This window comes from Budorcas taxicolor, chromosome 15 (genome assembly GCF_023091745.1).
Source record: "Budorcas taxicolor isolate Tak-1 chromosome 15, Takin1.1, whole genome shotgun sequence".
Lineage (NCBI taxonomy): Eukaryota > Metazoa > Chordata > Mammalia > Artiodactyla > Bovidae > Budorcas > Budorcas taxicolor.
In genome coordinates, this window is record NC_068924.1 from 61,491,288 (window position 1) to 61,503,662 (window position 12,375).

Here is a 12,375-nt window from a genome sequence, read left to right on the forward strand (position 1 = left end):
TTATTTATTTTTGATACTTGGTACTTAATCAAACCAAGAAACCCTCTGAAAGAGTGATTAATACTGTACTAGACAATATGAAAAACTGAATTGGGCCATTTCGTAGGAGGTGGATATGAGTTTGAATGGAGAATAAAAGTACCCAGTTACAGTTTTGGCTACTTGGACAAGAGCCTGCTATATATACTATGTCCCTAAATCTGTTCAGGGTCAAGAATTGAAGAGGCCTGACCAATACACAGTCCATTGTGTAAAACTACAGCCTGAAGCAAGTACTTTAAAAAAAGCATGTCACTTTCTAAAGGTTATAAAGAGTAAATAAACCAGCAAATTACTCCTCTTTTATTGTTTTTGTAAAAACAATAAAATCCTTGTAGTCCTAAGGCAGCTAATAAAAAATAAACACTTAAAGGTTTAGTTTTTAAAACCTTTTTTAAGGTTATATATTCTTGGATATTTTATTGAAGTTTCATATGGGATTTCCTTACCAAATTTATCATATTTTTTTCTCACTGACAATTTAATAAGAATTTTTATTAATGATTTTTGAAAACTTCATTCATTTTGAAGAATGAATAAAAGTGAAAAGTTCAAATAAAATGTAAATAATAATTTTTAATAAAAAGCAAGAAGTTATATCGAAATCCTAACATAGTAGAAGTATATTATAATGTTATCTTTCAGCATAGTGGATAACACTCATTTTCCCAGTTTTCCATGTAGTTCAAGATACAGATTATACAAATCATTATAACTGCAAAAGGGTTATGACAGCACAACTAATTTTATGGGGAACTGGAATGCTGCTTAATGTTATTTACCACATTGCATGCATGTTCAGTTGGTCAGTTATGTATGACTTTTTTGACCCCAAGGACTGTAGCCCACCAGGCTCCTCTGTCCATGGGATTATCCCAGCAAGAATTACACCATTAATTACCCAGTTTCCTTTCTACTAATACCTTATCAAATCATTGCTTTTTTTTGGCTGCGCCCCACCAAAACATCAAATGGCCCAAAAATGAAAAAAGAGACAACAGAAACAGATCTACGGGTCCATATATTTGAGTTTATAGGTATTGTTGTTATTCAATCACTAAGTTGTGTCTAATTCTTTGCAACCCCATATACTGCATCATGCCAGGCTTCCCAGTCCTTCACTATCTCCCAGAGTTTGCTCAAACTCACAACTATTGAGTCAGTGACGCTATCCAACCATCTCCTCCTTTGTTGCTGCCTTCTCCTGCCCTCAATCTTTCCCAGAATTAGGGTCTTTTTCCAATGAGTCAGGTCTTCCCATCAGGTGGTATTGAAGCTTCAGTCCAATGAATATTCAGAGGATATATTATTCTTTAGGACTGACTGATTTGATCTCCTTGCTGTCCAAGTAACTCTCAAGAGTCTTCTCCAGTACCACAGTTTGAAAGCATCAATTCTTGCCTTCTTTACGGTCGAATTCGCACATCGATACATTACTACTGGAAAAACCATAGCTTTAGCTATACGAACCTTTGTTGGCAAAGTGATGTCTCTGCTTTTTAATATGTTGTCTAGATTTGTCTGTCACAGCTTTTCTTCCAAGGAGCATGCGTCTTTTAATTTCATGGCTGCAGTCACCGTCTACAGTGATTTGATTTTGGAGCCCAAGAAGATAAAATTTGTTACTGTTTCCACTTTTTCCCCATCTATTTTCCATGAAGTGGTGGGACTGGATGCCATCATCTTAGTTCTTTGAACGTTGAGTTTTAAGCCAGATTTTTCACTCGCTTCTTTCACTCTTATCAGGAGCTCTTTAGTTCCTCTTTGCTTTATTCCGTTAGAGTGATATCATCTGCATATCCGAGGCTGTTGATATTTCTCCCAATAATCTTGATTCCAGCTTTTGAGTCAGCCTGGCATTTTGCATGATGTACCTTGCATATAAGTTAAATATGCAGGGTGACAATACACAGCCTTGATGTACTCCTTTCCCAATTCTGAACCAATCCATTGTTCCATGTCTGATTCTAACTATTCCTTCTTGACCTGCATACAGGTTTCTCAGGAGACAGGTAAGGTGGTATGGTATTCCCATTTCTTTAAGATTTTTCCACAGTTTGTTGTTGATTCACACAGTCAAAGGCTTTAGCATAGTCAATGAAACAGAAGATGTTTTTCTGGAATTCACTTGCTTTTTCTGTGATCCAACGGATGTCAGCAACTTGATCTCTTTTTCCTCACCTTTTCTAAATCCAGCTTGCACATCTAGACGTGCTCAGTTCACGTACTGCTGAAGCCTACCTTGAAGGATTTTGAGCATTACCTTGCTAGCACATGAAATGAGCACAACCGTGTAGTAGTTTGAACATTCTTTGGCACTGTCTGTCTTTGGGATTGGAATGAAAACTGACCTTTTCCAGTCCTGTGGCCGCTGCTAAGTTTTCCAAATTTGCTGGCATATTGAGTGTAGCACTTTCACAGCATCATCTTTTAGGATTTGAAATAGCTCAGCTGGAATTCAATCACTAACACTAGCTTTGTTCATAACAATGCTTCCTGAGGCCCACTTGACTTCACATTCCAGGATGTTTGGCTCTAGATGAGTGACCACACCATCAGAGTTTGTTGTTTAGTTGCTAAGTCATATCTGACTCTTTGTGACCCCATGGATTGTAACCCACCAGGCTCCTCTGTCCATGGGATCCCCCAGGCAAGAATAGTGGAGTGGATTGCCATTTCCTTCTCCAGGGAATCTTCCTGACCCAGGGACTGAACCCATGTCTCCTGCATGCAGGGAGATTCTTTACCACCTGAGCCACCAGTAAAGCTTATCTGGGTCATTAAGACCTTTTTTGTATAGCTCTTCTGTGTATTCTGCCACCATTTCTTAATATCTTCTGCTTCTCTTAGGTCCTTGATGTTTCTGTCCTTTACTGTGCCTATCTTTGTATGAAATGTTCCCTGGGTATCTCCAATTTTCTTGCAGAAATCTCTAGTCTTTCCCATTCTATTGTTTTTCCCCATTACTTTGCATTGTTCACTTAAGGTTTTCTTATCCCTCTTTGCTATTCTTTGCAACTCTGCATTCAGTTGGGTATATCTTTCCCTTTCTCCCCTGCCTTTCGTTTCTCTTCTATTTTCAGCTATTCGTAAGGCCTCCTCAGACAACCATTTTGCCTTCTCACATTTCTTTTTCTTGGGGGTGGTTCTTGTCACTGCTTCCTACACAATGTTACAAACCTTCATTCATAGTTCTTCAGGCATTCTGTCTACCAGATCTAATCCCTTGAATCTATTCATCACCTCTACTGTATAATCATAGGGGATTTTATTTAAGTCATACCTGAATGGCCTAGTGGTTTTCCCTACTGTCTTCAATTTAAGTGTGAATTTTGAAATAAGAAACTCATGATCTGAGCCACAGTCAGCGCCTGATCTTGTTTTTGCTGACTCTGCAGAGTTTCTCCATCTTCGGCTGCAAAGAATATAATCAATCAGATTTAAATACTGACCCTCTGGTGATGTCCATGTGTAGAGTCGTCTCTTGTGTTGTTGGAAGATGGTGTTTGCTATAACCAATGTGTTCTCTTGGCAAAACTCTGTTAGCCTTTGTGCTGGTTCATTTTGTATTCCAAGGCCAAACTTGCCTGTTATTCCAGATATCTTTTGACTTCCTACTTGTGCATTCCAATCCCTTATGATGAAAAGGGTATCTTTTTTAGTGTTAGTTCTAGAAAGTCTTATAGGTCTTCACAGAACCGTTAACTTCAGCTTCTTTGGCATTAGTGGTTGGGGCATAGACTTGGATTACTGTGATGTTGAATGGTTTGCCTTGGAAATGAACAGAGATCATTCTGTTGGTTTTGAGACTGCACCCAAGCACTGCATTTCAGACTCTTTTGTTGACTATAAGGGCTACTCCAATCCTTCTAAGGGATTCTTGCCCACATTAGTAGATATAATGGTCATCTGAATTAAAATCACCCATTCCTATCCATTTTAGTTCACTGATTCCTAAAATGTCAATGTTCACTCACGCCATCTCCTGCTTGACCATGTCCAATTTATCTTGATTCATGAACCTAACATTCTAGGTTCCTATGCAATACTGTTCTTTATAGCCTCAGATTTTACTTTCACCACCAGACACATCCACAGCTGAATGTCATTTCCACTTTGGCCTGGACTCTTCATTCTTTCTGGAGCTGTTTCTCTGCTCTTCCCCAGTGGCATATTGGACACCCACCAATCTGGGGGCTCATATTCTCGAGTCATATCTTTTTGCTTTTTCATACTGTTCATAGATATATATACTATATATAGATATAGACTTTAAATACATGAAACTATATGCAAGAAACTATATGACAATATCAATTTCAGCAGAGGAATGAAAGTTATAAAAGAAGAACCAAATGAAAATATTAGGACTGAAAATACAAGAAGGAAAATTAAGAACTCAATAGATTGACCTAATCAGCAAACTATACAAACTAAAAATTCATTAACTGAAAGGAAGGGGAAAAAATAACCAGACTGAAATATGTACAGAAAAAGAAAAAAAGAGAAGGAAAATGCAGACAAAAAATAATAATAATTATACAGAAGATTTGAACAAGATTGACAAAGTTGACCAAATTCACAGTCATTCTATATTGCACCCAAGAAACACAGAATACATATTATATTTTTTTCAAGTTCATCTCTGTTGGCCTATTCACCAAACTTGATCATATGCCTGACTAGAGAACAAAGTTCCACAAATATCAAGTGACTGAAATTATGTAAAGCTTATAATCTGACGCAAAATTATCCAAAAAATCTTTTTTTTAAGTTAATAAAAAGTAAAATGAAACTCTCAAATATTTGTAGAAGTAGTAGTACACATCTAAATAATGCATGGGGCACAGAATAAATTACAATCTGAACTGAATGATAATAAAGATATAGATAATACAGTGGATGAATCTACATAAATTTGTGGGACCCAACTAAAGGCATGCTAAGAGAAAAATTTAGTCTTAAATGCTGTACATTAGAAAAGGAAAAAAGGTGAAAACTAATCAACTAAATACCATCTTTAGAAGTTCAAGACAGAAAGAACAAATTAAACAAAGGAAATAATGAAGATAAGAGTGAATAGTAATAAAACACAAAACAAACATGCAACAGAGAGAATCAAAGGGGAAAATGAATTCCTTGAAAAGAACAATGTAACTGATAAACCCTGAAAAGACTGATCCGAAATTCCTACTCATTCACAACATCTCTGCATCAGTTATTTCTTCTATGAAGCTTTCCTCATTCCCCTTAGTAAAATTAGACATTTCCTTGTCCAGACTCACAGTATATTCTGCAATCCTTTATTATTACATGGTATTATATTCTCTAAAACCTGGCATAAGTATTCAGGAAATATTAAATGAATGATAAAATATACTTTTGCTTATTATCTCTTTAAAATTAAAAAGAAAAGAATCATACTGATTTGTACTATAGTATTTCTTGAACTTTCAGTTTCAAAGTCTAAATTTCCTTTTACAAACTTTTTATTTTGAAATTATTTTAGACTTACAGAAGACTTATAAAGATAGTAGGGTTCATACATACCCTTTACCCAGCTTCCCTAACTTTAAATTTTACATAAGTAGGGTACATTTACCAAAGTTAAGAAAATAACATTGTTACAATATTATTGATTAAACTACAAGGTTTCTTCACATTTCACTAGTTTTTCCACCAATATCTGTTTCAGGATATGATACGGGACATCATGTTATGGTTAATCATGTCTCCTTAGACTCCTCCAATCTGTAATAATTTCTCTCTTGTTTTTTATGACCTTGATCTGACAAACATTGATGAGATATCTTATAGAATGTTCCACATATGGTGTTTGTCTGCTATTTTTTCATGATTAAACTAGGTTTCAAGAAGAATACCACAGCAGTAAAGTTCCCTTCTCATCACATCATATCTTGAGTATCTGATGTTCACATGAATTACTGAACCACACCAATTCTTTCTGGGGATCTTAATCACTTAGTTAAGGTGGTATTTGCCAAGTTTCTCCACAATAAACTATTTTTCCCTTTATATTTCCTATCTGTTAAAACTTAGTCCACAATCAAGGTGAGGGAAATTAAGCTCCAATTCCTAGAGAAAAGAATATTAAGCAATTTGTGAACATGTATAAAACCACCACAGTAACTTACGAAACAATTTGGGAAAGGTACTACAACTATTCTATTTCTCCTTAAAGTTTCATCCACTAATTTTAGCATTCATCTGTGGACCTTGCCTGCAGTAATTATTACTGTGATGCTTTAAGGGTGGTTTCTGTTTCTCTCCTTCCTCCTACATTTATTAATTGGGATAAAAGATTTGTCCCATCTCTCTCATTTATTTAATCATTCACTTACGTTAGTAGAGTATAATGGATATTTATTTTATTCTTTGGGTTACAATCCAATACTATCATCATTTATTTTGTTGCTCAAATTCTTCCAGCTATGTTCATGGGAATTCTTTCAGGCTGGTTTCTGTACCCTTTCAACATGCTATTTTTAAGTACCTTCTTAAAGTACCTTCCAGCACTACAAGATATCGAACTCTAGAATAAACCACTTCTCCAAGGGGTCCTGGTTCCTTTTATTAGATAATGACATTTAGAACCAAAAAGTGAGTACTATAGATGGTTCCTGCTATGGGAGTGTTGCTACCTACCTCTATGCCCTTTCAGCAGAGCCGGAAAATCTATGTATATAGTCTAACCAATGTGTATACATGTCTGTATTTCTGTATCTGTTTATACTAAATGAGTTCATACTGATAGCTTCAACTTTAATCCCACACCACAGAATTCATTTTAGCCTCCCCCAACACATACTTATTTGTAATTTTTTCCTTCAACAGAGAAAAAAATTCTACCCAAGCTCTATAACTTGCTTAATTTGTTCAACCTTAGCATAGCTATAAGTAGTCTCAGTATTACTCCCATGAAAAATAAATCTGCCAATCAAAGAGTGTTTAATGCAAACATTTAAGCATTTTTGTCTTTAGCCTTACAGTATCAACTCAACATGACAGAGGATGAGATGGTTGGATGGCATCACCGACTTGATGGACATGAGTATGAGCAAGGTCCAGGAGCTGGTGATGAACAGGGAAGCCTGGCGTGCTGCAGTCCTTGGGGTCGCAAAGAGTCGGACACGACTGAGCAACTGAACTGATCAACTCAACGTACATTCTCTAAAGTTCTTAAATCAGCTTCTTTTCCCATGCATGTCTTTCACTGAAGTAATGGTGAAACAGTTATATATATTTTCAGTCTGCATTCCATCCTGAAATTCTCCCCACACTCTGGTTGAACTTTTATAAAGGTTGCATATAGTATAGTTCACTGTGGTGTACAATTTTATGGATTTTGACAGAAGCATGGAGAAATGTTTCTACCATCACTGTACCATACAGAAGAGTCCATCACTCCTCAAAATTCTCTTATGCATTCCATTTATAGATAATCCCTATCCCACTCTTCAACACCTGGCAACTATTGATTTGTTTCCCATCCCCATAGTCTTGCCTCTTCCAGAATGCCATACAAATGCACTGTCTAGTATGAAGACTTACATAATTACTTCTTCCACTTAGAAAAACTCATTCAATACTCATGATATCATTTTTGAGGCTGTTTTGGGGGGAACAGAATTCTTTTAAGCACTTTAAAGTATCATGCCACTGTCTCCTGGACTGAACAATTATTATCAAGAAGTCCACTATTAATAGTGTTATTGTTCTTTTGAAAATAATGAATCTTTTCCCACTTCTGACTGCTTTTCAGATTTCCCATTTGTGCTTTTTATTATTATTACTGAACGAAAGATTCTTCAAATTCTACAATGCTTCCCGATTCTCAGAAGTTTCACATACATGATTTTGCACTGTTTTTGTTCAGTTGGTAAGTCGTGTCCAACTCTGTCACCCCCACGGATTGCAGCATTCCAGGCTTCCCTGTCCTTCACTATCTCCCGGAGTTTGCTCAAATTCATGCCCATCTGGTTGGTGATGCTACCTAACCAAATCATCCTCTGCCGCCCCTTCTCCTTTTACCTTCAATCCTTCCCGGCATCAGGGTCTTTCCAGTGAATTGGCTCTTCGCATCAGATGGCCAAAGTATAAGAGTTTCAGCTTCAGCATCAGTCCTTCCATTGAATATTCAGGGTTGATTTCCCTTAGAATTGACTGATCTGATCTCCTTGCAGTCCAGGAGACTCTCAAGAGTCTTCTCCAGCACCACAGTTCAAAAGCACCGATTCTTCAGCACTCAGCTTACTTTATGATCCAACTCTCACATCTGTACATTACTAGAAAAACCATAGCTTTGACTACATGGACCTTTGTTGGCAAAGTGATAGCTCTGCTTTTTTAATACACTGTCTAGGTTTGTCATGGCTTTCCTTCCAAGGAGCAAGTGTCTTTTTCACATAACCTCATAATAATCCTTTTTTTTCACCTACCCCGTATGTCCCTCCTCCTCCCTTTCCTATCCCTACTAGTAACCACTAGTTTGTTCTCTTTATCTATGAGTCAACTTTTCTGTTTTATTCACTAGTCTGTTGGGCTTCCCTCATAGTTCAGTTGGTAAAGAATCCGCCTACAATGAAGGAGACCCCAGTTCAATTCCTAGGCCAGGAAGATCCGCTGGAGAAGGGATAGGCTACCCACTCCGGTATTCTTGGGCTTCCCTTGAGGCTCAGCTGGTAAAGAATCCACCTGCAATGCTGGGTTCAGTCCCTGGGTTGGGAAGATCCCCTGGGGAGGGAAAAGCTACCCACTCCAGTATTCTGGCCTGGAGAATTCCATGGACTATACAGTCCATGGGGTCACAAAGAGTCAGATACGACTGAGCGACTTTCACACACACAGTAATCTGTTGTAATTTTTAGATTCCACATTTAAGTGGCATCATATGGTATTTGACTTTCTCTAACTTATTTCATTTTGCATAATACCTTCCATCTACGTTGCTGCAAACAGCAAAATTTCATTTTTCGTGGATTAGTAGTATTCCATTGTAGTATTGTAGTAGTATTCCAATGCAGGAGACCTGGGTTCGATCCCTTCGTTGGGAAGATACCCTGGAGAAGGAAATGGCTACCCACTCCAGTATTCTTGCCTGGAGAATTACATGAACAAAGGAGCCTGATGGGCTACAGTCGATGGGGTCGCAGAGTCGGACCCAACTGAGCAACTAACATTTTCACTTTTAGTATTCCATTGTACATCCATTGTGGCTACGTCAATTTACATTCCCACCAACAGTGCATGAGGATTCCCTTTTTTCCACATCCTTGCCAGCATTTGTTATTTGTGTTCTATTTGATGACAGCCATTCTGATGGGTATGAATCAGTGTGGTTTTGATTTGCATTTCCCTAATGATTAGCAATGTTGAGCATCTTTTCATGTGCCTGTTGGCCATCTGCATATCCTCCTTAGAAAAATATCTACTCAGTTCTCCTGACTATTTTTAAACAGGTTGTTTGTTTTACTGATGTTGAGTTATATGACCTGTTTATATATTTTAGATATTAACCCCTTATTGGTCATATCACTTGCAAATATCTTCTCCTTTACAGCAATGGTTAGAGGAGCTTCTCTAGGAGAAAACAGAAGAGGCCACAACTGGAAACAAGAAAATTAGGAAATGAAAAAGCTCATCAGTAAAGGGAAAGAAACAGTAAAGGTAGAAAATCATCCACATACAAAGGTAGTAGGGTGTTGAAAGACAAAAGTAGCAAAATTATTTATATCCACAATAAGCAATTGAGGGATACACAAAACAATTAGATGCAAAATATGCTATCAACAACAGCAATAATTAGGGGAGTAGAGTATAAATGTAGGGTTTTAAAAATGCATTTGAAATTAAAAGATGAGTAAATTAAAACAATCATGAATACATATAAATTGCTATACAAAAACTTCATAGTAAACCACAAACCAAAAATCTGTGATAGATATACACCAGAAAAAGAAATGCAAACATAACGCTAAAGATAGTCATCAAATCACAAAAGAATAAAGAGGGAAAAAGGCTTATAAACGAAATCCAAAACAATTAACAAAATGTCAGTAAGAACATATATAATGATAATTACCTTAAATGTAATGAACTAAATGTTCCAACCAAAAGATACAGAGTGGCTGAATGGATACAGAAACATGACCCATATATACATCATCTATAAAAGACTCGCTTCATATCTTAAGACACAAATATAAACTCAAAGTGAGGGGACGGAAAAAGCTATCACATGCAAACAGAAACCTAAAGAAGGCCAGAGCAGCAATACTTATATCAGACAAAATAGACTTTAAAATGAAGAGACAAAGAATGACACTACACAGATCAAGAGATCAATCAAAGATGTAACAAGTATAAATATATATGCACCTAATATAGGAACACCTCAATATATAAGAAATATTAACAGACATAAAAAAGAAATCAACAGCAACACAATAATAGTAGGGGACTTTATTCAGAAAATATACTATTTTAAGCTAGTTTTATAAAAAGTTGTTTTCAATACTTATCCAAGATGTCTATTTTTTAAAGCATAATTTCTTCTTTGTTTAATAGACTTTTGTTATATTGGTTGAAAGTAGCTTTATATATAGGATGAACACTGGGTAATTAAATTTTCTTATTATGACAACAAATTTCAATATTTCAAAATCTTAAAACAGGGTTCAAAAAATTAAACTGTTTCAGATTATTTTTTTACTCCTACTTATACTTTATTTCCAGGAAGTCACCAAATTTTACTGATTCTCTCTACAGTAGAGAGAATCTACCCTCAGTTACATGTAAGTCCTAATTACTTCATCCCTATATCATTATTACAATGATTAAGAATTTATCTTTTTCATCTTAGAATCTTACCAACTCAAATCTAACACAGAGCTGATAACTTGTTCTGCAAATTCAGAGTCTCAGAAATGAAATGCTTTTAAGGGCTTTTGTCCAATACAAATCTCCTGCTAAAACCAAACATCTTTTACAATTTAATACTAGATATCCCCTTAGTAAAAATCTCAGGGTTATAATTTTTAAAAACAGGGATATTTTATTATTTGAAGTCAAAATACTACATATATTTATTCTGTCACTTAATCATGTTATTTGTTTATTTCATCATTTAATCATTTCATTAGTACCTATCAAAACTGTAATCTGAAGCAGCAGTTCTTTTTTTTAATCACAGTATCCAACTGTAATGCTATCTATGCATTCCAAGGCACTCAATGCTAGCTAGCTTAAGAAATCTCTTTTATTTTTTACCTTGGTTTATAACTTCTTTTCCACCTCCAGATGTTGACTAAATCTGACCTTTTCTCTTTTACTCCCTTAGTGAGGCTAGATTTCTTTTTTCTAAATAAGAAGCTATTTTGTTGTCTTTTTCTCTCCTTAAGACAAAAAAGTAATGAACAAAATCAAGTTCTCTGACTTAACATTTTAAAAAGAAACTTACCCTTCTCATACGTAATTCTTCTAATGCTTCCAGGAAACTTGTTTTGAAATCTAATAGCTGGATAGAAAACAATGTCTCTGAAGAACTTTGAAGAGAAAAGGCAGATGACGCTGACTCGGTCTTAAAATTGTTCTCCATATTAACATTTATTTCCTGTAATATAAAAAAGTTTTAACTGAAAAAAATTTATTTAGGCTTTTCAAGTAAAAGCACAGTTATCGTAAAAATAAAACAACTTGTATCCCATAACCCTCCAGGTTTAACACTGAATAACAGTTTTGTCATCACTGTTATTCTGATTTTGATACACAAAACACTCAGCAACAATGATCCTATTCTATTTCTCAGTGGCTGAGGCTTTTTCTGTTACCTTAGTACCCTTGAGAACAAATTTTCTGCTCCTAAACACCCGAACACTGGGTTCCTAATGTTACAGACAAGGCTTGGCTCAATACTAACCTCATCATACCAAGTCTGAGATAGATACTGTGCTTCCTAACTTTGTTTTGATATAAAGCATTTTGTAAGGACAGTGAATACTAATGAACAAAAATGCAATCTTTAAACCCAACAAAATTGGGAAAGGAGGAATGTGATAACTGCCTTTTGCTAAAAACCAAGGCATTTAAAAGTTTTTCTCAACCCAGAAAAAAGTATGAATCAGGCTGCAAGAAGCTTTTTTTAACTTTTCATTCTAATAATTGATTCACAAGTAGTTGCAAAGAAATGTACAATGAGTCCTATGCACCATTCGCTCAGCCTCTCCTAATGTTCACATTTTGTATAGTAACAGGACAATAATAAAACTGTGTATCTGACACTGGTACAACTCAGAGAGCTTATGATTAGTTTACTGA

General features: G+C 35.8%; 1 protein-coding gene across 1 annotated transcript in view; it reads right to left on the reverse strand.

Moving 5' to 3' along the window:
* Window positions 1-11,656, reverse strand: part of CCDC73 (coiled-coil domain containing 73) — a 110,579-nt gene extending 98,923 nt beyond the window's left edge. The window contains exon 1 of the mRNA XM_052653054.1: window positions 11,519-11,656. Within this exon, the coding sequence (XP_052509014.1) occupies window positions 11,519-11,656 (138 nt within the window). The remainder of the gene's footprint in view (window positions 1-11,518) is intronic.
* Window positions 11,657-12,375: the final 719 nt, after the last annotated feature.